The sequence below is a fragment of the Bison bison genome, unplaced genomic scaffold, assembly GCF_000754665.1.
Source record: "Bison bison bison isolate TAMUID 2011002044 unplaced genomic scaffold, Bison_UMD1.0 scf7180017864320, whole genome shotgun sequence".
NCBI classification, from domain to species: Eukaryota; Metazoa; Chordata; class Mammalia; order Artiodactyla; family Bovidae; genus Bison; species Bison bison.
This window is the reverse complement of record NW_011494892.1, coordinates 83,541-109,948: the sequence shown is the minus strand read 5'-3', so window position 1 is coordinate 109,948 and position 26,408 is coordinate 83,541. Positions and strand designations below refer to the sequence as shown.

The 26,408-nt window shown below is 38.4% G+C and overlaps 1 protein-coding gene across 1 annotated transcript in view; it reads right to left on the bottom strand.

Moving 5' to 3' along the window:
• Nucleotides 1–911: 911 nt before the first annotated feature.
• Nucleotides 912–26,408, bottom strand: part of TUBGCP5 (tubulin, gamma complex associated protein 5) — a 50,967-nt gene continuing 25,470 nt past the window's right edge. The window contains exons 8-23 of the mRNA XM_010852968.1: nt 23,618–23,707; nt 23,069–23,162; nt 22,339–22,585; nt 20,452–20,654; nt 19,175–19,290; nt 16,897–17,165; nt 15,716–15,914; nt 14,176–14,364; nt 13,195–13,377; nt 8,491–8,575; nt 8,256–8,376; nt 7,588–7,766; nt 6,237–6,362; nt 5,361–5,449; nt 2,723–2,823; nt 912–1,289 (exon numbers count right to left, since the gene is read on the bottom strand). Coding sequence (XP_010851270.1) covers nt 1,243–1,289; nt 2,723–2,823; nt 5,361–5,449; nt 6,237–6,362; nt 7,588–7,766; nt 8,256–8,376; nt 8,491–8,575; nt 13,195–13,377; nt 14,176–14,364; nt 15,716–15,914; nt 16,897–17,165; nt 19,175–19,290; nt 20,452–20,654; nt 22,339–22,585; nt 23,069–23,162; nt 23,618–23,707 — 2,338 coding nt within the window. The 3' untranslated portion in view covers nt 912–1,242. The remainder of the gene's footprint in view (nt 1,290–2,722; nt 2,824–5,360; nt 5,450–6,236; nt 6,363–7,587; nt 7,767–8,255; nt 8,377–8,490; nt 8,576–13,194; nt 13,378–14,175; nt 14,365–15,715; nt 15,915–16,896; nt 17,166–19,174; nt 19,291–20,451; nt 20,655–22,338; nt 22,586–23,068; nt 23,163–23,617; nt 23,708–26,408) is intronic.

Genomic DNA, 26,408 nt, shown 5'->3' with positions numbered 1-26,408 from the left:
TTCAGTTCAGTTGCTTAGTCGTGTCTGACTCTTTGCAACCCCATGAATTTCAGCATGCCAGGCCCCCCTGTCCATCACCAACTCCTGGAGCTCACTCAAACTCTTGTCCATTGAGTTGGTGATGCCATGAAGCCATCTCATCCTCTGTCGTCCCCTTCTCCTCCTGTGCCCACCCCACCCCCACCCCCAGCATCAGAGTCTTTTCCAATGAGTCAACTTTTTGCATGAGGTGGCCAAAGTATTGGAGTTTCAGCTTCAGCATCAATCCTTCCAAAGAACACTCAGGACTGATCTCCTTTAGAATGGACTGGTTGGATCTCCTTGCAGTCCAAGGGACTCTTAAGAGTCTTCTCCAACACCACAGTTCAAAAGCATCAATTCTTCGGTGCTCAGCTTTCTTCACAGTCCAACTCTCACATCCATACATGACCACAGGAAAAACCATAGCCTTGAGTAGATGGACCTTTGTTAGCAAAGTAACGTCTCTGCTTTTGAATATGCTATCTAGGTTGGTCATAACTTTCCTTCCAAGAAGTAAGCGTCTTTTAATTTCATGGCTGTAATCACCATCTGCAGTGATTTTTGGAGCCCCAAAAATAGCTGTTTTCAAAAAATAAGTAGTAAATATAGTGCTGAGTCATAACTGCTAGAGAAATACAACTCTACAAAGAAAATGTGGGAACAATGAACAGTAAATATAGTTTTAATCAATTATGGTTAGCTCACGAAGGCCATATAATAGGATTCTTGTACCACAGCTGGCTTTACATTTATTGACATTGGTTGAAATTGTTTTCTATCCTGGAACTTTCCAAGCATATAAAAATACATTTTTCAACTGCCAAATCTACGACAACCTTTAGGGAAAATAGTATGTAAAACTATAAAAAAACTTCTGTGACTAAGCAAAAGGGGGAATAAAGTGCTTTATTTTAAATCTTAATTACATTTTCAAAAATGATATATTTTACATTTAAAGGTACCAATACCATAAAGCTATTGCTTACAGTAGGAAATATAAGTGTAAACAGACTGTATTCACTTTGCATTGATAAAGTTTTATACATATAACTCTATATACCAACCAATAATCCCAAGAGAATACACATAAAACCCACTTGTTTAGACAGTAGACAACAGTTTAAAAATAAACCAAAATAAGAGTCCCATTTCTTAGCTCCATATGGTGGAAATGTATATGTATAAAGATTAAATCTGAGGTATTTACTACACTGAAGATATTTAACTTTGTTCCATGCCAGCCATGAGTGACAGTGCTAGAGATTCCACTGTGGGAAGAATAAAAATAGGTTAACAAGATAGATTTAAATGACAATGGCTGAATAAGCTTTAACCAATGTCTCAAAAAGTATTAGACATTTTCTATTTTTAATGAAAATACTAATTATCTTTAACATATACTAAAGATAATAATCTTCATTTATTAAATGCAAATTGAAAAACTATGATTTACTTCTATTTCATAACATTTTAGTTTTGAAAACAACAAAGAAAAATCTAGGTTTTACACTGAACAAATCACATTTTTTGAAATATCATAAAACCTGGACTTACTTCATAACACACTATGTTCTAAGCTATGAATGGAATCTGTTTCCTTTAACACATTTTTAACACAGTACTTTTCTGGGCCAAGGGTATAAATGTGGGAGGCTGAGAGGTGGCAGTGGGGGTTTACAACATTAGTTTTTATATACCTGCATAACAGATGAAAGCCTCTTCATTGTAGAAGAGTCAACTCAACACAGGAAATTAGTGATCTGTGAGATTAGAATTGTCTTCCAGCCCTGCTGGCCCCCAGCTTCCACATCACTACGTACAGGGTAAGCTGGGAGTGGGGAAGACTGGCTCTCTGTGCCGGCATCTCGGATTCCAGCCTGCTACACCAACAATGGGTTTCTCTGTTCTGGCAGTCTATGTGCCTCTGGTCAGTCACTGCCCCACGTACCTGCTCTGTGGGTACAGCAGGTTAGCGCTGAAAGGCTCATCTCATAGCAGAACTTAATTTACTTAGATGTCTTTGCATTAACAACTTTTTGATATGTTTTTGTTTATTCCCAGTGTTCTGTCTTGTTACTCTAATAGTGTTTTTAAAAATGTTCACCTACTCTTAATGAGCATACCACAATCTGAATATACAGAAATAGGGAAAAAATTAGCCCAGCATACTTTTCCCAAAAAAGCTGTGCAAGAAATACTACTTTGTCCTTTGGGTCTATAAACATACAGCTCTTTTCTCCCTGTGACTCGCCACACAGACCTGTTTGCTTCCTGCTGTTTTGAACTGTCAGGCTTGCATTTCTTTGTTTAAGAGTCAGCCTTGGGAGTTTTAAAATTGCTTAAAAAAACAAACAAACAAAAAACAAAGCAAACTGACCTCTAAACCCTATTTTTTGAAAGGAATAGTTACAAAAGCTATGCATGATAGTGAAATGTGACTGAAACCTATTTTGCCATCTGGTTTACTTATGGTTTTAGAAATCCATTGGTGTTACACATGATATACCAGAAAGCAGTATCTTCAGTCTCAATATTTTACATCTGATTCACTTACACCACTTACTTGGAAATCAACTGCTGAGGGACTTTCCAGGTTTGAAGTAGTGAAAAATTATAAATCTTCATGAGATCAGTAACAAAACAGTAACAGACTGAGTTACCGGAAAATATAAAAGCAATAATATTTTAACATAATACTCACAATGGGGAAAGGATCCTCTACAGACAGCTTTGTTTAAAATGGTTACAAGAAACATATGGCAGTTTTTAAAATCAGACTCCATTTTCTCTATAGATTCCATCCTAGGAAAGAGTAAATTTCAATTTAAGTTAAGCATATAAGGAGTTACTAAGCAGGCTATAAAATACCTTTGGGGTAATTACAAATGTGCTTCAGTTTAATTTATTTAGATTCCTAAGTCTAAAGATTCTAAAATAAAATAAAATAATAAAATAAAGATTCTAAAATAAAATAAAATAAAATATAAAATCTGCCAAACTTTCAAAGAGTCTGAAGGGCAGTGTCATTAGGACACAAAACTGCTGCTCCAGCATGCTGCTGAGTTCCAGAGTGAGGGTCACTGGGGACAGTCCCCTTTTTTGGCCACAGGGCTTAGGAGATCTTAGTTCCCTGACATGGGATTGAACCTGGGCCCCCTGTAGTGGAGTCTTAACCACTGGACTCCCACGGAAGTCCCTCCCTTTTCTACTGCACAATTCTATATTTTTACTTTTCAAACGCATACCTTCTTTTGAAATAAATAGCACATTAAAAGATATAAAAAGTTTATTTTTAAAAATTATTAAAAACTTGTTAATACAGGCAATAGCAAACACCCACATCCAGCTTCAGCAGTCACCCCTCCCCCCAGCCCCACATCTTCAGAAGCAAAGTTGACATCACAGCATTTCAGGCGTAAATATTTCAGTATCACACTAAACACAAAGACTCCTTTAAATCCGTAGCCACAATACCACGTTTAAAAATTCTTAATGATTTAAAAAATATCATGAAATAATACTGTTCAAATTATACCTATCTTTAAAATTTTTTCACTTTTTTGCTTTAAATGTGACTCAGGATCAATTAATGTCCACAAACTGTGATAGTTAATATGCTTAAGTCCTCCTCACGTCCTGCTTTTTTTCTTACAATTTACTTGTTGAAGAAACAGTTCTATTTTAGCCATGTGTGCACAGCAGTATTATTACCTTCTCCTCCATCTGACAGTGACATGGAAGGAGAAGTCTCCTTCACACACTGGAAGCAGCAACAGTAAAGCAAGTAAGACTCCTATTTTCACCCCGGCAATTAGGGATTTAACCTACCATCGGAGTTTCTTCATTGAGAGCATTTTGATAAAGCCCTATAGGTTAGGATTTTCAGTTCAGTTCAGTCGCTCTGTTGTGTCTGACTCTTTGTGACCCCATGAACTGCAGCACGCCAGGCCTCCCTGTCCATCACCAACTCCCAGTGTCCACTCAAACCCATGTTGATTGAGTACGTGATGCCATCCAACCATCTCATCCTCTGTCGTCCCCTTTTCCTCCTACCCTCAGTCTTTCCCAGCATCAGGGTCTTTTCAAATGAGTCAGATCTTCGCATCAGGTGGCCAAAGTATTGGAATTTCAGCTTCAACATCAGTCCTTCCAGTGAACACCCAGGACTGATCTCCTTTAGGATGGACTGGTTGGATCTCCTTGCAGTCCAAGGGACTCTCAAGAGTCTTTTCCAACACCACAGTTCAAAAGCATCAATTCTTCGATGCTCAGCTTTCTTTATAGTCCAACTCTCACATTCATACATGACTACTCGGAAAACCATAGCCTTGACTAGATGGACTTTTGTTGGCAAAGGAATGTCTCTGCTTTTTAATATGCTGTCTAGGTTGGTCGTAACTAGGGTTTTAGATTAGTGCTATAATGAACTTTCAGTTCCTTACTAATATCAACTAACTATAAACTATTAACTCTTAACAGTCTAGTCAACCAGACTTAACACTTTTATTTCAGGCAAGTAATACCAGCAGCATAACATTAATTTTATAAACAAGAGAAGGACAAGCTGTTGAGCTACACTTTCAAGGTAACAGTAGAAGATGGTATTCTGGATAGGAAGAAAGAGCTCCTGGGTTTTCAAGTGTCCTCTGACTTTCTATGTGATAGGCGTGAATAATAAACACCCTAACAGTAAAATGTACAATCATTCTTCTAGAGCTCTCTAAAATACGATTTTGGACTGAAGTCTAGCATAATGTCCCGAATTTGGTTTAAAATAACTGAGTGTGTGGGAGTGAGCAGTAAACATAAAACAAAACTGGGTGTCACTGTCATCTGCTGAAGTGGAGTAATGGACTCCAGGGTCTGTTATGCTTCCCCTCCACCACCCTGCCACCCACTTCTGTGTATATCTGGAGGCAACCATAACAAAAACTTAGCAAACTTATACAACAGTATGGAGAAGGAAATGACAACCCACTCCAGTGTTCTTGCCTGGAGAATCCCATGGACAGAAGAGCCTGCCAGGCTCCAGCCCATGGGGTCGCAGAGTCAGACACAACTGAGCAACTAACACTGCTATACAACAGGAATGTAATTTAAAGATAATTGCTTCTGCTAATCAAGACTTCAGATTTTTCTTACTGTTTCACCAGCCACAAATTAACTGCATGATTTTTGATGCTGTCTATTCTTTAGACTAGATAATTTTCAATTCTTTCCATAATTGTAAGTGTATGTGGTATGTTGTCACGATGAAAAAACAAGACTGCCAGAATGAAGTCAGCTAAAAGCAAAACTGAAATGGTCACAGCACAGAGCTCCACAAGCCGCATACTTACTGCCATGCCCCCAGGCCAGCCTGCCACCCCTCTGCAAACATGAGAGCCAAGTTCAACACCTTCATGATGGCTTCCTTCACAAAGCTGACCTGGAGAGAAAGCCATGGAAGAACACAAACCTGGTGACCATGTTTGAACACCGACACCAACACTTTTACCTAATTTAAATGTCACAGAAAAAGTTCATTAATGCAATAACTGCCTTCCAAGTCTAAGGACAAGGGAATAGCAGAGGATGAGAAATGTTAGATAGCATCACTGACTGAACAGACACAAATTTGAGCATACTCTGGGAGACAGTGGAGGACAGAGGAGCCTGGCGTGCTTCAGTCTGTGGGGTTGCAAAGAGTCAGACACAGCTTAATGACTGAACAACAACAACAGCAAAGTATAAGGAAGGGTGCTAGGCTCTAAACACAACACAGTTGGAAGTGGGCTGTACCCATGCACCATGTAAAGGTGCATCAGCAGCGCAATCTGACCAGCAGAGCCAGTAAGCTACCATTTCCTGAGACAGGTGTTTAAATTCACCAGTGAACTGGGCATGTCATTTCAATGGCTGCATGATGACCTAATCCCATATATTCACATCAAACTGGACACACTCCTGAACAAAAAGTACTACCAGCAGATAAAATTTTCTAATTGAATTCAAGCACAGTGCTGAGTGAGTATAGACTGTCACAAAAAAATGTCAACTGTTTCTTTTAGATCTAATTTCTGGTAATATGGCACATATTTATAATCTCACTGGATCTGGTGCTTCCTTAAAAAATATTCTGCATATCAGAAGCTTACTAAGCATAAAACTCCAAAGATCACAGACAATTTCCCTTGGCTGGCTTCATTCCTGCCTCAATGGCCAAGTTCATGTACCTTTTCTCTCAGCAGACATCGATCATGGATGGTTGATAAGTATCTATAGTGAATTTTAATCAACTGATCTAAATCCTTGGCTTCTTCAACTTGATGTTGAAACTCCAGCCCTGTACTGTGAAGAATCTTCAAAGAGAAAGATGACAAATTTAATCAGCATATCTTTTCTGTGAGAATTTGTATACAATACACAAAACTTTTTTACCAACTTCTTCTACATTCACTTGCACAGGGAGGGAATGCCTCACTCTGGACTAACAGATTGCTCCTGCACAGAGGGACAAGTATAGAAAACTGTATAGAAAACGCACTGATTTTTTAAAAGCATCAGGTAAACTGAATTTATATGTTTCAATAAATTCCACTACTTACATAATGGTCCTTTAAAAGGAGCATAACTGTACTTTAAGTAGAAAACAAAACAAAACAAAAACAATCTCTTACCATGTACCCTCAACAATTAAGGGCTTAAAAAAAAGAATGCATATATATGTAGAACTGAGTCACTTTGCTATACAGCAGAGATTGGCACGACACTCTGAATCATCTAAACTTCAAAATAAAAAATTGAGAAAAAAGACTCAACAATTAAGAGATTAAAGTTGCCCTCTGAAGGTCACTAGTGTACAGAAAACAGAGGGCACCTCTGCCATGTGGACCATGTTTAAAACAAAGGCTTCAAAGGCACACTTCATCCACACACAAGTGGGCTCTAGAACCTATCTACCAGAGTGACTACAAATTTTTTTTAGCAACCATTTTAAACCCCAAGTGAATATTATCCTCTAATAACACTGCCACTGTTCAAATATCTGATTTTTCTCTTCAGAACTTCCTCTAGAACTGGTTTTAATATGTGTAAGAAAAGCTATTTACTCTACGAGTTACTTCTTATATTTAAGAAAAAATTACATAATCTGGCTGCATTTTCCCTCTTATACTCCATACTAGCCTGACAGATTTTTTTTTAGGCTTCCATTACTAAAAATTGAAGCCATTTTCCAGGGATAGCCCTGTTACCACTGGTGAAATTTAAAGGAATACGTGGCAAGTTCTGATAGCAATTCCAAAAGAGGAGCTCTGGGTGTGTCGTTCCAAGGGGTCACTAGACAAGAGAAAGAGCAGTCTCTGGATACATGTGCTCTGGCGCGTTTAAAAAAAGGAAAGAAAAGCAAACACTTAACCTGCTGCCATGTTATTTTATGATCAAGTTTTTAGTATCTGATATCTTCACATTTACAGCCTGTAAGTATTCTGCACGCTTCTTTGTATTTATATATATATTACAAGCAATTCTCCATGAACATATGTACATACGGTGATAGAACTAAACGGATGGACAGACACAAACCCTGGTCATGATGTAGTTGTGTAAGCTGTTCACAAAGTGCATGAGCTTCACTCTTAAGAGGAACATACGATGAACCTGCAGTCTTACTGGCTCCTTCTGTGGGCCAAAATGAGCAGCTGTGTCTGGGTTACCTAAAACTCCTTCTTTACGTTGTGATCTGTCAGCAGGATTAGCTAGTTCTGTAAAGGAACAAAGAGGAGAGGGGTGGGAAGAGCATCTGCTTAGACCTCACCTGCACTACTGCCCTAGGACTTGTGATGGTGTCATCACTGGCCCCGTGAAGAGCACTTGTCTGGATGCACAGCAGGGACACTACCTTCCCTATCTAGAAGGTGAAGCAATAAAAGCTGCTGTATCACTCTGATTATCAATGTCATCAAAATGTAAAAACAAAGTCCCATTAACTTGTCATTAAAATTTTTTTCATATGACCCCCAAATTTTATTTCTAGTTAAATTCTGGTTAAATTCCCAATTTAGTTATGGTATTTCAGATTAACTGTACTGATTCAAGAAGTTAATTCTGATGTCTATAAAACTATTATGTAATGCCATAAATTTATGTCATTCTGGTACCTGTGTATATATAAAAAATGACCTAAGACCACCAACCTCTCTGAAAGAGAGCTAAAATTAAATTATAATTTATCTGCTGAAAACAAATCTTACCACCAAATAATAAAACATCCAGGCTATATTTTGCCCATTTTATTTGCAGTAAGAGAAGGAACACCTGATTATAAATTTTTTGACATTCCAAACTTATAACAATGTCCACAGGCCATGGGACCTATGAAAGCAAAAACAGAATTTTCACTGTTTAGACTCAGAACAGAAAGTAACCTGTTACTTGTATGACTTAATTTTAACAGAAAATGTTCTTACAAAGAATATCAGCACATACCTTATAGCTCAGCGTCAGACCATCTAAGATATGAACAGGGAGTTTCTTCTTAGCTGTGTCAACATTCTCAAAAGATATAGATAGACTAGATAAAGAGATATCAGTTTTAGCTATTTAGCATTTTAATTTAATTTATATATTACAACAAGATATTTCATAAAAGAAACACAAATATTCCAATAAAAGTATATTTTCTAAGCATATGTTGCAGAATAGAAATCAGGTTTTAGAATTAGGGAAAGGGGGCAAAATTTTAAAATAATGAGTTTAACTATAAAAACGAGATAGAGTAAACCTACTTAGGAAAAAAGATGAAGTCAGGGAAGGTTAACCTGCCATGTGCTTAAACCTGGCAGAGTTCAGCAACAGGCTCAGGAGACAGACCCTCTGCTGAGGGTGGTGTGAGTGTGTGTCTGTCTTGGGGAGGGGCACTGTTCTCCTCACCCTGGAGAGCACACAGGCAGTGTGTGAGCAAGCATGGAGTCTGCTTCTAAAGCAAAGGTGTCACAGACTGCTTTATCCACTCTTTCCTAATAAGCCTGAGTGTAACTCTCAATAAAATGCAGCTACCGTAGGGCATGGAAACGTCCCTGAGCCAGGCACTTGTCCTTAGAACAGTTCTGTCAGTGGACTGAGCAATGACATGACTCTCCCACGATTACAAAGCACCTCTGACAATGCCAGTAAGCAGCCCACAAAAGATTAACTGTAAGGCTTCAACCAGAAATATAAAGGGCAGTGTGTGATTTATGAGTTTAGCCAATTCATTCCATGTCACAAGCTAGTTAGAATTTTTTAGTACACATGTGCATCCACTGAGTACTTAGTAGTCACCTACTGAATACCTTATCTGTCAAGTGCTGTACAAGCAGGTGATAAAGAAATCAATCCCTCCCCTTCTTCCAGAGGCTCAGAGCCCAGAACAAATGCTCAGTCACCCTCTTGTCACCAAGCAGACATAGGGTGCTGCACCAAGCCAGATGGGCAGATCACTGCTGGCCATGCCCACGGGACAGCAGGTAACTTAAGTAACTGGGGAGTACAGAAAAACGTGAAGGCTCCTGGGGGAGAGGATATAGTTCTCAAGGAAACCAGAAATATTCCTGAACTGGAAATCTCTGAATTTCCAAATCTCTGGAGAGTATGGTGGAGAGAGTACACAATATGTCTGTACCTTTGTGTGTATAAGAAACAAGGTGGGGAGCCGAACAATGAAAAGTTTTCTCCCTCATGAAAAGCTCAGCCTACCTGCTCTGAGGCACAGAGGAGCCTGAGCATGAGTGGCAGTGGGGTGACTCATGTTCTGAGTGGCCCTAAAGGGCCAAATGGAAGGGAGAGACTCTGAGACAGCTGGTGAGGAGGTGGCAGGGAGTACTGGAGTGAGCACTGAGATGGGGAATATTAGCCAGGAGGCAGAACTGAGGGACTACGGGTGTGTGAAGGCTGGCAGAGAGGAAGGAATCTAAGGTGAGCCTCATGGGCACTGGGATGAACAGCAGTGTCCATCAAGGAGAAACAAAGGGCTCAGAAAACGATGAGCTCAATGATGTAAACATGACATTCGAGTGAAGTCATGAAGTGCTGGTTGTGCAGATGCCTGGGCCAAAAATACAGATTTGCAGGTCATTAGGGGTTGCTGAAGCCATAAACATGGAATGAAGATGCCCAAGGCAGGGGAGCAAAAAGCTATACCAAGGGTGGGTGGAGGTCAACGGACCCACAGGGAAGTTGCAGGTGGAACACCAATGACATGGGAGAGGTGTGAGCAGGGCAGGGGAGCCTGGAAGCGAGGGAACTCATGGGTTCAGACTCAGGAAGCTTGAGGGCACAGACAGGCACCTAGAGCACATGGGAGCCACAGGAGAAGGGGTCCCAAAGTGACGGCTCATCTGTCTTGAGTTAAATCTATGAAAGAGAAACTCAATAAAAATACCACTAAGTTTTTGCTTTCATTTTTCTGGGTAGAACTAGACAAAATGATAAAATACATTTGGAAAAATAAATAAACAAGAACAGCCAAGAAAACCTTATTGCTAAAACAGAATGCTACTAGCAATGTGAATAAAAGAACAGTGAAACAGGATGAAAAATCTAGAGACACAATGTATATAATGAGTGTATATGAAAATTTAATGACAAAGGGGTAATCAAACAAATAGGGAAAATAATTTTTTTTCAAAAAGAAATAAGCAATGGCAACCAGTCATCTGGAAAAAGATAAAACTGGATCTATTTCTCATGTTTTTTAGCTGAGTAAACTCTAAATGGATCAACATCTAAATGTTAAAAAAAAAAATCCATTAAAGCATTAAAAGAAAACCTGGGTGGAATTTCTTTGTAACTAGGAAAGAGTAAAACTTTCTTAATTATGACTCAAAGTCCAAAAGTAGTAAGAGAAAAGACTGATACCTGGTAAATACACTATGATACATGATATACACACTAAAAAAGGACTGCAGGGCCAAAAAGAAACTGTTACACCATAAGCAGAACAAAAGGACAAATGTCAACCTGGGAAACCTACAGAAAGAGCTTCTAAGGAATTCCCTAGAGGTCTCGTAGCTGGGACTCTGCATTCCACTGCAGGAGGCATAAGCTCAATCCCTGGTCAGGGAACTAAGATCCCACAAGCCTGACAGCACAGACAAACAAAAAGAGAGAGCTTCTAAAAACAAAGAGGATAAAGACCAATAAATAACTTGATACTGACAGAAACAGTGGCAAAAGATATGGATAGTTCACTTTAAAACAAAGGCAAAAATACACATATGAAAAGATGACTAAGAAAAATGTAAATTAAAACTATATTGAGACATCATTTTTCGTCATCAGACTAGCAAAAATCCCAAAGTCTGACAACATATTCTGTTAGTGAGGTTGTGGTGAAAGCTATGTTGGTGGGAGTCAGAAAAAAATACAGCCTTTCTAGGGACTTCCCTGGTGGTTCGGGGCTGAGACTGTGTGCACTAGCAGCCGGACTAAAAGTGCCTTTGCATTAATGATCTTAACTTAAAAAAACAGAGCTGTTTTATACAATTAAATCTAGAAAAACAAAAACAAGGCAATTCCTAAAAGTAAAAAATAAAACAAATGAACCCAACCTTGTATCAGTGCTATAATCACATGGAGAATTAGTCCAAGTGACCTTGAAAGACAGGATTCTGATGACTTGAAAGTACAAAGAAGAGAATAAAGTCACAAGCATGTTCTAAAGTCTCAGCGGGTTTGTTGCTGCTATTGTTACTTTGGAACTATTATGATTTATTATAGAATAAATCCAGTAAGTATTTATATTAACATGTTGGTAATCACTCAAGGAGAAAGATACAAAAGAAAATCAAAGAAGTGAAATCTTGTAATCTTTAATAAATATTGGAAATATCAATATGAGCATATGATTCATTTTCCTTTTTCTACATATTTCCTAGCTCCAACCACTGAGTGAGTCCAGAAGTATTGATAATCCAGAACAGACGAACACTCTGGGACACTGAGCAAGGGCCTTTAAAGTCACAGAAGAGACGGGACCGGTGCTCCTAGGGGAGGTGTACTGCCTGGGGCAGGAAGTGCACAGGACAAGCCCAGGTATCCAGTCCTAAAAGCAAGGATGCTCTCCAAGATTACTAGGGTCAAGTGAAGGAGTTCCCTTTGGGTAAAAATGGGACAGTCAAAGCAAGAAACAGGAATAACTGTAATAGATTGAAGCATTCTAAAAATAACAAAATTCACGAGTTTCTATTGGTAGTGGAAAATATAACCTTAACTTTCCCTGGCCCCCTCTGGGGATTACTGGGCATTAATTTTTTACTACGAAAAGAATCTAGCAGTTACCCTGCTTTTACTAACCAAAGTTTTTGATGAAAATTCTGCTTTTGTGCAAAAATCAAAGGTAATACATCACATAAAAATAAAAGGAATTATTTTATGTACTACTTAGAAGTAGAATCTGGTATGACTGCGGGGAAAACAATGTTCTAAGTGGCATGAAGCAAATGTTAATTATTATCATTATAACTTTTCAAGGGCCAACAAGGGTGCCAAGAAATGCAGCCAAGGACGGACACAGAATGGGAAAAAAGACTACCAAATGGGATGGAAGATGAGCCTCTGCCATCTAAGTAATCTACTGGCACCACCCAGGCCAAGTTGATCAGCAGGCAGGAGTAGGGACAAGGAGGAGGGAAGGTGAGCTCCCCGACTAAGGAAAAGCCAGTACAACTCTCTGAAAACAGGCAACCCTGCCCATGAAGAGAAGTAAAATCTCTCTTCCCCTCCTAACTCGGGTGGACTCTGACTTGGTCTGTGGTGGAAGTGAGGGTCTGTGAGGCCTGGAGTTCAGGCCCTGGCGGTGCCAAAGGCCCTGCTCTCACTCTCTCAGAAAACCGCCTGTGACACCACCATGAATGCTGGTACAGCTGGCTGGAGAGGAAGAACCATGGGGCAGGAAGGCGGGCAGCGTGGACCCCGGCCACGTGAGCAAGGCCATCAGATCCTGAGAGGCCACACGCTCCCATCTCACATCTCCTCTCACTCAGCTGGCAAGTGGCTGCTGCCTCGGTTTTCTAATGTGCAAAATAACATTAATAAAACTCACAGGGATCGGTGCGCGGATAAAATAAGATAGCATAAAGAAGTCATAGAAGAGTTTGGGGCACATGGGTTATTTTATAGCATTTAAAAGAAAAGGTGCCTCCCATATTTTACCGTGAACTGTCTTCAGGATACCGTTGTCCTACTGCTTCTTGGAGCTGGACATTAAGAAAAGACACATTCTGCCAGGTTTCCCTTTCCCTTATTTTATCAAAAATTGACGTGTAGAAGTCATACATGGTATCTCCCCCTTCCATTAAGAAGAAATTCCTCATGGCCTGCAAGTATTCAACCAGCCTGAAAGAATAGAAAAGTCACAGAAAGACCTTAGGCTCATAAAATAGGATTCTAGACCAGTACCAGGTTTTGTACATCATTTTTAGTGAAACAGGTTTACATACTACATTTACTAAAATCAGAAATACTAAAACATTTTAAATACTTTCAAAAATAATAAAACAGCATATAGCTTACTTTTAATAATCAGAGAGGTATGTTATTTTCCTGTAACTAAAAAAATCTGGGAAACTTACTAAAGTGTTACAAAAAAGGTTAATCCAAATCATGATGAATTTCCACTGTTAATATTCAGGGCATTTGTTCCCCAGTCTTTTTAATCTATGCATTAAAAAAAAAAAAAAGTTCTTACCATTTTATACATCCTGGATTTTTTTACAATTTAAGAAATTTTACATTATTTAAAACTCTATATAAGTGTAATTTACATGAACTTTACAAAGTTCATACATGGAGATGAATATGCCATATTTTAATATGGATATGCCATAATTTAAAACACAAATTATCCATTATTAAGCAATTTCATGTTTTCCCCTCTGATAGCAAATATTGTGACAAGCCTTTTTGTGTAACAAGCTTTTTCTGTGTTCATTTGGGATAAATTCTCAGAAACAAATTTCACATAAAGTTAATAAAACACTGATGATTAATCGATCATCTCAAAAGTGTTCAGTGCATATCCATTCCCTATTCTAACAAAAATTAGTTCGAAATCTAGGTTTAAAAAATTATTTCAACTGTTTTTCAAGTATAAAAAACTACCAGCTACTTCCCAAACTTAACCATTCCTCATACCTATAATCTTTTTTTAGAGTTCGCATGAGGTTTCCACAGCAATCTAGATATTGTTTGTCAATATGGGGATAGAGGCAAGATCTCAGCGTTAATTCAAAAGTCTGGCAAGTCACAGATTCTGATGATCTATCCACACATACGTCTCCACCAGCAAACTTCTCATGAAAGTCACTCTGTTCCAAATACAACCTTGAATATAAAAACATGAGTCTTCTTTTTAAGAGCTGCTGTCAACAGAATTCTCTCTTTAAAACACAAAACACTCAGTTCCTTTTTTCCTTTCAATGGCGGTATAGTTGATTTAGAATATTTTATTAATATAAGTTTCAGGTGTACAACACAGCAATTCACAATTTTTAAAGGTGATATTCCATTTATAGCTATTATAAAATATCAACATATTGCCTGTGCTGTCCACTATATCTTTGTAGCTTATTTATGTTATACATAGTAGTTTATGCCTCTTAATGCCCTGCTCCTATGTAGCACCTCCCCCACCCAACTCTCCACTGGTAACCAATATTTTGTTCTTTATATCTATGAGTCTGTTTCTTGTTATTTCATCAGTTTGTTGTATTTTTCAGATTTCCCATATAAGTGATATCATATATTATTTGTCTTTCCCTTACTTGTTTCACTAAAGTATAATACCCTCTAACTCTATCTAATGCTGCTGCAAATTGCAAAATTTCATTCTTTTTAATACACCACACCTTGTCTATACATTCAACAGAATTCTCTTTAATCAAAACTTGAGTCCCATTTTTATCTTTAGTCTTAAAAATGCCAATTATTATAGAAATAGAAATCTTTTTCCTCAAAATATTCTTTGTGTGAAATAGTCCTTCACACGTTGCTTTTGCCCTAAAAGATCAAGTACAGAGGAGGCCTTTCTAGCCATTAGGCTGAAGACAGTGAACGATGGCCACTAGACAATAAACAGGGTATTTACTGTGTGGGTATTAACAACTTAAGGCTACCCTGGTGGCTCAGAGGATAAAGCGTCTGCCTGCAATGCAGGAGACCGGCTTCGATCCCTGAGTTGGGAAGATCCCCTGGAGAAGGAAATGGCAACCCACTCCAGTATTCTTGGTTGGAGAATCCCATGGACAGAGGAGCCTGGCGGGCTACAGTCCACGGGGTCGCAAAGAGTCAGACACGACTGAGCGACTTCATACTCACACTCATTAACAACTTATTGCCTCAGGCTAAGTACCTAAAAACACTTTCTAAAGTGCCAAGATACACAGGGAGGGTCTGACTCAGCATGTCCCAGGACCGCAACTTCTACGAGCATCTTCTATATGAGTGGTGGCGTTGCCCATGGGCTCAAGGCACAGGACAGTCTATGGACTTTGACAAATAACAAGGATGCCAAATTATGTATTTGAAACAAGTAAACACAATATATTCTTGTATTTCATTCATTAGAAAGGAGAGAATAAAGGTTTCTATTTTAAAGGCTAGAAAGCCCTACCTGGCAGAAATAAACAGATTCTGCCATTTCAAACATCAAAAATCCAGCAGGTATGTATCACACCTTGCAAAATTAATTGCCAGCAGTGGATCGTGAACGTCATCCAACTCAAGATGCCTCTCGGCAATGGACTGCATCTTTATCAGGGTCTCTCTGGTGGCCTGCTGCTCAGTGAGGGCCTGTGCAGTGAAGTCTTCTCCGTGTCGAAGACGAGACTGTACAGACTCCAAAAAGAGCGTATACAGACTTTTTCTTTCTGCATCTGAAACAACAATGTGTAAGGTGAACTATGTTTTAGTAAATAAGGAGCTATAAGAATTATTAAGTAAACTTTATATAAATATAGCCTGGTATTTTTCCTTCAGCCTGTGAATGTCTATCCCTGTTTTGTTATGTTACTCTTACAGTATAGTACCTTTAGTACAACTAAACATTTTTATACCCTCTGTTAGACAACTGCAAAGTTCATGGTCAAACATTCAAAATACAAGCTTGTTTTTTTCTGAACAGAATAACAGACCAAACAGGATTGCCACCATACTAGACAGCACTATGATAACACTAACAGGAGTCACAATTCACTGGGAAAACACTTCCAACAGTGGCCCTGTCAAGTTCTTTGTTTTATTACTCAGTAAGAAAGGAAATAGTCCACAAACTGAAAAAATATTAAAGTAGACATAAAATAATTCAAAATAATTAACATAGCATTAAGGTGATTTACAAACAAAACAAGTAAGGTCACACCTATGCCTCTCAGAGCCTTTTTAGTCAGATGATAAAACCTTCAGTATACTGCTTAAATTACATTGCTCAAAAAAGACCATATATAATATAAATTTTATATAATATAAAAAAGTATATCAAGATTTCCTTAAAATCTATGGTCAAGTCTGAACTGCTCACCAACAAATTCCTATCTGCCAGAGTTCATGTCCTCAGATGCCAAATGCTGCACTACATTAAGAAATGCCAGAGAATTACTATAAAGGACCAGTCCTAAAGCAACAAGAATAAGGAAGATGCATGTGGAACATATCATCACTGCCTTCAAACACCATGCTCAAAGTCTCCAATGAGGACAATCTGTCTTTAGCCAAGACCAGCATGATCTATTAATTTGATCACGATGATAATTTTCATGAAAATAAAAGGCTTTGATCATTTCCAAAGTGCAAAATAATGACGTATCTCAGGACAGCAAATATGAAGAGGGAGCTGCTGCTCCACCACTAAGGGGGTACCTCTGGCTGTGGCCGGGCACGTGGTGCTCTCCGTGCACTGCAGGTTCTTCAGCAGCTGCATTGACTTGCCAGCCATTATGATCTGCTTGAGGACGGGTTTCAGGAAGGACACCATGGTGTGCTGCCTGCTGGAGAGCCCTTGATCACTGCCAGAACTGGCACTAGCATTATCACTCATCTTCTCTTCATTTTCTGTCTTTTCAGATACACTGTATAGTGTGTAGGTTGCATACCAGAAGTCTCTGTGATTTACTGGAACATTTTTGTTTCTACAGGGATTCAAGACAATTTTAAACTTTATCCTTTCTTTCTTAAAAACAATATACCTGCTCTAACTTATGCATGTTTTCCAGACATTCCAAAATACAGTAATATCAACTATTAGTAAAATGATGCAATCTTTAGGTAAAATGGGACTTACCTGACTTCAGTTTAACATAGAAAAGTGGATTAATATTCTGAATGGCATTAGTAAAATCTAATAAGCAGAAAGTTTCCTGAATTGGAGTTAAACAAAATTTGATTAATTTGGTTTTCTTTAAAGGTAGAATAAATTACCTATTTTGCCGTCTCCTATGAAAGTAAACTCCAGACTTTGATATCTTTTTTTCCACATAGATTCCTAGCTGGACTGTTTTAACAATGAAACGAGGGCTACTCATTCCCCTCTAAGGAGATTAAGAATCCTGATTTTACAGTAATCCTCATGTGCAATAGAAGAAGCAGGACATTATGAGAGACTGAAGATTCAGATAAAAGAAAGGCCAGTTCATTTTATGTAAGCACTGTGTAAACAGGGCTGCTGCTGCTGCTAAGTCGCTTCAGTCGTGTCCGACTCTGTGCAACCCCATAGAGGGCAGCCCACCAGGCTCCCCTGTCCCTGGGATTCTCCAGGCAAGAACACTGGAGTGGGTTGCCATTTCCTTCTCCATGTAAACAGGGCTACCTTTCTGTAACTCTAAGAAAGCGATTCTCCCTGATGAGTTAAGTGGATAGCCATCAATTAAAACACATACCTCTACACAGTGCAGAACTTAAGACTGAGATAAGAGAGCCCAAACATTTCTACATTGCAGCTTCTATGATTCTGTTCAGAAAAATCAATTAAGTGAAGGGGAATCATCACAAGTGGATTTCATGATGATTAAGATTTTCCTTAACTGTTTTGTTAAAAATGTACTAAATAGGTTAAAAAAAAAGAGTAGCTAACTAGGAGAAATAAGTATATTAGAGGTATATTTGGTAATATTTTCACATCTTTTATCTCATCATTAATTTATTCTCCTTGATTCCCATTAATGAAGCCATTTGACGTCACCTAATTCACCATTTCATGGCAAATAGAAGGGGAAAAATTGAAAGCAGTGACAGGTTTTCTTTTCGTGGGCTCCAATATCACTGTGGATGGTGATTGCAGTCATGAAATTAAAAGACGTTGTGGATGGTGATTGTAGTCATGAAATTAAAAGACGCTTGGCTCCTTGGAAGAAAAGCTAGGGCAAAACTAGACAGCGTATTTAAAAGCAAAGACATCACTTTGCCGACAAAGGTCTGTCTAATCAAAGCTATGGTTTTTCCAGTAGTCATGTACAGATGTGAGAGTTGGATCATAAAGCAGGCTGAGTGCCGAAAAATCGATGCTTTCGAACTGTGGTGCTGGAAAAGACTCTTGAGATTCCCTTGGACTGCAAGGAGATCAAACCAATAATCCTAAAGGAAATCAACCCTAAATTTTCTCCAGATGAACTGATGATGAAGCTGAAGCTCCAATACTCTGGTCACCTGATGTGAACAGCCAACTCATTGGAAAAGACTGATGCTGGGAAACATTGAAGGCAAAAGAAGAGGACGGCAGAGGATGAGATGGTTAGCTAGCATTACCGCCTCAGTGGACATGAATTTGACCCAAGTCTTGGAGATTGTGAAGGACAAGGAGGCCTGGTGTTCTGCAGTCTATGGGATACAAAGTCATGACTTAGTGACTGAACAATTCATTTCAAAGGACTCGGTTTGCCTTTCATCATACCAGCCATCCATAAACATACTATAATTCAAAAAATGCAATTTGCTAATATGGAAAGCTGTGAATTGACAAAACCTTGGAAAAAAATTTTTGGGCAGGTGGTACCTGATGTCTTCTATTTATATAAAAATGCAAGAGAACCTGCCTATGCTGACAACACAGCTCTATTACTGGAACTGTCCCCACCTCCCAATATCATCTGAAGCTAATGGAAATGTTGGGGAGAAGAGCCAATGTCTGGTGCACCTCCCTCACCTCTGGATGATGAACTCCCTGGCAGAGTCGCACAGGTGCCCATGCACGATCCACTCATCCACAGTCTGCAGGTAGGGCCGCACGGTCTCCACCCAGAGGGAGAACAGCAAAGAGACCTGAAGAGAGGCACACCCATTCTCAGAACTCCCTCGTCCTTGGATAAGATGAGGCTCAAGCATTTCTGAAGCACCTTTTAAAAAGTGACTCCTGTTTTGTTTTGTTTTTTGCCACACTGGCCACGTGCGATCTTAGTTCCCCAACCTGGGATCAAACCACATCCCCTGCAGTGGAAACACAGAGTCTTAACCACTGGATCACCAGGGAAATCCATCTATGTTTTTTGAAACAAAGTAAGAAATTAAAAACCCAAAATACATGGTATAAAATCCTTATGAAAAACCTCACTTAAATATAAGAAACCATACTGTCCATAATAGCACTTTCTTAGTAGTGAAAGTTACACAGGCACAACAGTTCTAAACTGGACAATCCAAACTCTATCCAAATGGTGCTATTAGCAAAATGTCCATTAACAACAAGGAAGTGATTTCATTCTACTATATATATATATATAGTTATTAATAAAAAAGAAAGTATAGAGATGAAAGAAATCAACTTCCTTTTAACTGAAATGCAGTACCAAAATGGTGAGGAAAAAAGGATCCCACCAACAAACTAGGTGAAACACCTAAGTTATGTGCCTAAACAAACCTGCAGCTATCTACATCAAAGTCTCCAGTTAGATGTGCATTTTTAAATTATAGTAAAGAAATATACTATCTCAACCAAAGTGCACAGATTGGCAGTTTTAAGTATATTCACACTGCTGTGAAATAGGCCTTTCTAATCTCTTGCATGCCGCCAAACTGAAACTATGTACCCATTAACTATCCCCTTTTCTCCTCTTCCCCAGCTCCTGGTAACCAACACTCTCATCCTCCTCTCTGTTTCTATAAGTTTGGCTACTCTAGATACATCATATAATAAACTTGTATTTGTATTTAACAAAGGGTATGGTGAGTATCTATTTCGAAGTCAGCTAGGTATTTTTCCCATCTTGCTTTTATGTTTTGCTCTATTTTTGCCACATCCATCTGGTGAGCTTGGCAATTATAGCTAAAAAGCTAGTTTTATGCAGCCTCAAATTTAGAAGCTAATTTAAAAACTCACAACTGTCTGACACACCATTTTTACAAAGATCTACAACAGGCTATCCACCACTCCTATGCTGAGCAGAATGAGTCACACACAGTGGACTAGACAAGGATCCCACCTACAGTTTGCTCAGAGGCTTCTCCAACATTGTCGTATTCAAGAATGGCTTTGTACAGGGTGTTGAGCAGATGAGATGCTCGGACAACATTTCGAGTGTCAGGTGGAACTTCCGCTACTCCAGTACTAAACACTTTGTGCAGAACTTTGAGTTGAGCCAATCGAGGTGACAACTTGTCCACCACTATTGCAAGAGTTACTGTAGTATCTGCAAATATCAAGAAATCAAACTCCTTAGCAAGGAAAAATATCTGCATTCGAAATGTGATATAAATGCTAAGCCACTTATGGAAAAGCATAGAACAGTGGAGGATGTTTTTTTTTTTAAATTTACTTTTGGCTGCACTGGGTCTTTATTGCTGAATGCAACCTTTGTCTAGTTGTGCTAAACAAGGGGCTACTCTAGTTGTGGCTTTTCATTGGGTGTCTTCTCTTGCTGCAGAGCAACGGCTCTAGTGAGCACGAGCTTAGCTGCCCCACAGCATGTGGGATCTTCCCAGACCAGGGACTGACCTGTGTACGCAGCACTGGCAAGCAGACTCCTAACCACTGGACCACGAGGTGAGTCCAGGAATGGTGGGTTTTAATCTCATGTTACAAGGAACTAATTTCCCCAAGAAAGAACTCCCTAAAAGAAGGAAAAGACAACTCGGCAGAAAAATAATTAAAGGAACTGACAATTCACAGAAAAGGAAATTCAAGCGATTCTTAAACATACAGAAAGATGTTCAACCTCACGAAAAAAAGACTGCAAAATAAAACTATACTGGGCAAATAAAACAGACTATAGTGGGCTCCTGTTTCATTGAGGGGAGGCAGAAAAGGGTGATTAATAAAGAAAGGGTAGCAAGAGTGAGTTCCCTGGTCAGGAACAGCTCTGAATCCTAAATATGGAGGTAGTAATACAAATCTACACATGTGGTAAAATGCCAAAGAACTAGAGAAAGATTTACTTACCTCCCTGAAAAATAAGCACCTGCAAAACTGGTGAAACCCATGTCAGGCCTGCAGACTAGTTATGGTACTGTGTCAATTACTGTATTTTAAGTGTCAACACAAAGGATGCTGGGTGAAGTGAACATGGGACCTCGATGTACTATTTTTTACAATAGTTGCATATATAAAAGTTAAGGGAGAAAAACCTGCACTGGGCTACCATTTTCACCTAACATACTGGTGAAGATCCAAAAGTTTGATAACACACTGCTGACAGGACTGAACAAATGCATACTCATATATATTCCCAGCAAGGGTGTAAAGTTATTTATCTACACCTCCACGGAGAACAACGTGACAGTAACTACTAAAGTCACATGTGCCATCACATACCTTTTGACTCGGCAACTCACTCTAAGAATTTGTGCTAGATAACTTGCTGTACATGTGCACAATCACTGATATGTAAGTGGTTATCACTGAAGCTGGCAACAGGAAAAGATCAGGCACAGCCCAGATGTCCATGAAAAGGGTACTGGTCTACGATACATCCATACAACAAAATGCTCAGTTGATTAAAAAAAAAAGTGAGGAGGCTCTTTAATTAAATACTTGTATGATTTAATTCTCAAAATTTAAATTGAAAACAATTTGAAGACAGTAGTGAAAAGACTACTAGGACTGTGGATATGAATATGTATCACTGTCATATGTCTAAATTATACCTGGAAGGATGCTCAAGAAATGGATCACTTGGTTGCCTCTGGACTGGGGAACCAGTGGAGGAGGAAAAATTTTTGCTGTAAATCTTTCTATACTGTTTGGATTTTTAGAGATATGAATGGCTTAAAATTACAAACTTAATTTAAAAAAATGAGTGTATTCAGGACAATTGCTTATTTGCCATGTAAATTTCAAATCTTATATCAATTATTAAAGGAAGAATATTTAAATACCATTATTGATGATGCACTTCTCAATTTCTGCAAGTTCCTCCTTGAAATTAATGAAGTATTTGTACAGTGCCCACATGAAAGCCTGGTATGTTCTAAAAGGTGCTTCCGTTGACTTCTTAGGAACAGAACCATTTCCAGGTAACATGCTTTCAGAACTATGCCCCATGACTTCATCAATGAATTCCTGGAGTCGAAACACAACCTGGCCATATGCTGCGATTTGTTCTAGCACTGATCGTAAACAGCTCTATAACAGAAGCAAACCACAATGATTTATAGTCAGACTTCTACAGGAATTCTAATGAGTATTTTCCTCACTATAAAATATTTCTTTTGTGACTGCTTGAAACAGTATGCTTATCAAAAGACAAAGTAATACAGTAAATATTTAGTTTTATTTTCAGAGGGAACAGCATAAGTATTATATTTTATATGATATAGAGCTGTGGCTTATACTGTTTCAAAACACACAAACAAAAGGTGTATGTACTACAGGCAAAAAGTTACAGTAGATAGCTTTCCCAATACGAAATGAGAGAAAACACAAAACTAAACGTGAACACCACAAACAATATTAAAGAATTCTCCAAGCACTCTAAAGACACAAACTTAATTTTGCCTTCTAAAACTCAAATATGTTTAGTAGTTAATTTCAATATTGCAAAATGTTATAAAATTACATTACCATGGTTTATATAAATCTTAATTACAACAAACACAAACAACTTACATGTGTCAAATGAGTTACTATAATATTGTTCCTCACAGTTACTTTTCCATCAATCAACTGGAATATAAAGAGCTTTTTTACCCCTGAAAGTAACCTGAAATGAAATAAAAAGATGAATATAAGTCTAAAAAATATTCACTACAGTAATGTCTAGGAAATTTAAATAAAGATTCTGAAGAGAAAGGTGAGGGAGGGCAAAGAGGTAAGATAATTAGAAAATAAAAGACATCAGTCTTTTTACCTGATTATTTTAAGACTCAACATATTCCAATTTCATCTTTTAAAAAGTCCAAAACAGTGTTGTTAAAGCATTTCCTCACGTAGGTGATGGTCAAAACACAACGTCCCACTTTTGAGAACCAGAATCTGGAAATCTCAGCAGGTAACAGCACTAGATTAGGTGTCTAAGGACCTGTTTTGGGTTCAAATCTAATGGCCTATTTTTAATATACATGTGAAATACCCTCAAACACCTTTCTTTAAAAAACCAAAATTCTGCTTCTCATTAATAAAGTCTTTAGACTATGAAATTAGGTTAATGGATCTTACCATAGGGTTTCCCGAATAACCTGTGTTTCAGTAACAAAAACTCTGTCATCTGGAACATATAACGGGTCACTGCTGTACAAATGTTGGTCCCTATTAGATAACAAACATCAAATGCCAATGATAAGATGTCTCATTAAGTAAAGTTAGAAGTCTCAAAGAATATAAGTAATTTACTAGCAATTTAACAAGTATTCAATAAGTTAATAAACATAACACATGCTTTAATTTTCCTCCCATATTCATTTTCACAAGTCAACTGAAATACTCTCAGAGAAGCACTTTCAGAGTATTTGTTATGTTTATTGCTGACTTAAGCAATATTTAAAATTGTGTCTTGTTGTTTTGGGAAAAATTGTTAAACTATTTTTACAGTAAGTTCATGAAAACAGAAATCAAACAAATGGCCTAATATATACCAATCCATCCACTCTGAAAATAAACAAATCAAAGACAGACCATAGTTAAATAATAACCTCATTATGAAATTAAATTAAATAATTAAAGTCATTAATTAAAAGCTAAATTTATCAATTCAACTGAAATTGACAAAAATTTCAAGAAAATCTGAGATCTGTTTTCCCTTCTCACTTGGCTGCCTTGGGAATAAACCCTTTTCTGCTGCAACCTTGGTGTTTCAGAATTTGGCTTGCTGCTCAATAAGTGAATAGACCTAGTAAGTCGAGGAAATGACCACAGGGTAAGTGGCAAGTGTAAAGTGTTATAAAGAATAAGTGATTCAGGAGAGTGGCCAAGATGGCAGAGTAGGACCTTAAGCTAATAATATCCTCTCATAAGCACATCAAAATGACACCTATTGCAGAAGAAAACCTGATGAAAAACACTGGAACATACCAGTATAAAATAAATATTAAGTAAATATTACTTAATATTAAGTAAATATTAAAGAAGGAACCACAAGACAGGTAGGAAAGGTAGATTTGCAGTATGATCAAATCCATTTAACCCCTAGGTAGGTGACCCACAAACTGGAGAATTATTACAGAGGTTCTCCCACACATGAGCCTTTGCTGGATGCCTGGCACCAGAAAGAGGAGAACATTTAGCTTCAAAGGCTAGTGGGGCATGATTGCACGATCTCTGTAGCCTTGAGGGAAACAGACTTCACTCTTAAAGACACACACAAAATCTCAAGCAGACCACGATCGGGGACAAAAGTAGCAATATGATAGGAACCTGGGCCAGACCTACTTGCTGGTCTTGGAGGCGGAAGATGTTTGGTGGCTCACATTGGGGACAGACCCTGGTGGTGGATATATCAGGGAGCATTGACCTACATAAGCTCTCGTGCAGGCTGACACTTGGGCACCAGGACCTGGCCCTAGCCAACAGCCTATAGACTCCAAGAAGTGCAGGGACACCTCAAGCAAAATAATAAACTGGGCAGGGATACAGTCTCACCCACCAGGAGACAGACTACCCAAAGACTTTCACTTCCTGAGCCCATAGCCACTTCTATACATGCTCTAAGATATGACCCTGCCAACAAGAGGGACAAGACCCAGATCTACCCACCAGGGGGCAGGCACCAGGCCCTCCTGCAGGAAGCTTGCACAAATCCCATCACGGGACAGACATCACAAGCAAGAAAACCACAGTCCTGCAGCCTGTATACCGAGTCCACAAATGCAAGCCAGACAACACCCTGGGACCAGCTGGCCCCTGCCCCTTTATGCTAAGAGGGGAGTGCACTATTGGGGCACAAAGGACATTTCCTACAGAGGGCCACTTCTACAAGGTTGAGAAATGTAACTAACCTTCCACATTCATAAAAATATACATAGCAATTTAACAAAATGAGGTGACAGAGGGCATATGTTTCAGATGAAGGAATAAGATAAAATCCCATAAAAGTAAGTGACATAGAGATAGAAAATGCATCCAAAAAAGAGTTAAAAGTAATGATTGTAAACATGATCAAAGGATGTGAAAGGAGAATGGATGTACAGAGAAAGAAATTAGAAGTTTTTAGGAAAAAAGTGAGAAAATAGAAGGAACAACCAAAAAGAATTGAGAAATACAGTAACTGAAAACTACACTAGAAGGAATCAACAGTAGACTAAATGAGGCAGAAAAACAGATCAGTGAGCTGGAAGACAGAGTAGTGGAAATCACTGCTGTTGAACAGAAAAAAGAATAAAATGAAAGGAGATCCATTTTTAAGAGACCTTTGGGACAACATCAAGTGTGCTAATATTTATAGGATAGAGCCCCCAAAAAGAAATGAGAGTAAAGGGCTTGAAAAAAAATATCTGAAGAGGTAATAGCTGAAAACTTTCCTACTTGGGAAAGGAAACAGTCACCCAAGTCCAAGAAGCACAGTTTCCTACGGGATTAACTCACAGAGGAACACACCAAGATATACTACAATCAAAATGACAAAAACTTAAAGATAGAGTATGAAAAGGAACAACGGAAAAACAACAATACAGGGAACTCCTATAATGCTATCAGCTGATTTTTCAGCAGAAAATCTGCAAGGCAGAAGGGAAGAGAATACAAAGGCAGGGTATCTAAAATGCATTTTAAATTAACAGATCAGCAATTTAAAACAAGCATGAATGTATACAGACTGCTATACAAAAACCTCATGGTCACTGCAAAACAAAAATCTATAATAGGCATACACAAAAAAAGGAAAAAGATATCCACACATAACATTAAAGATAGTCATCAAATCATAAGAGAATAAAAGAAAGAGGGAAAAAAAAGACCTACAGAAACAAATCCAAAACAGTTAATAAACTGGCAGTGCTGCTGCTGCTGCTGCTGC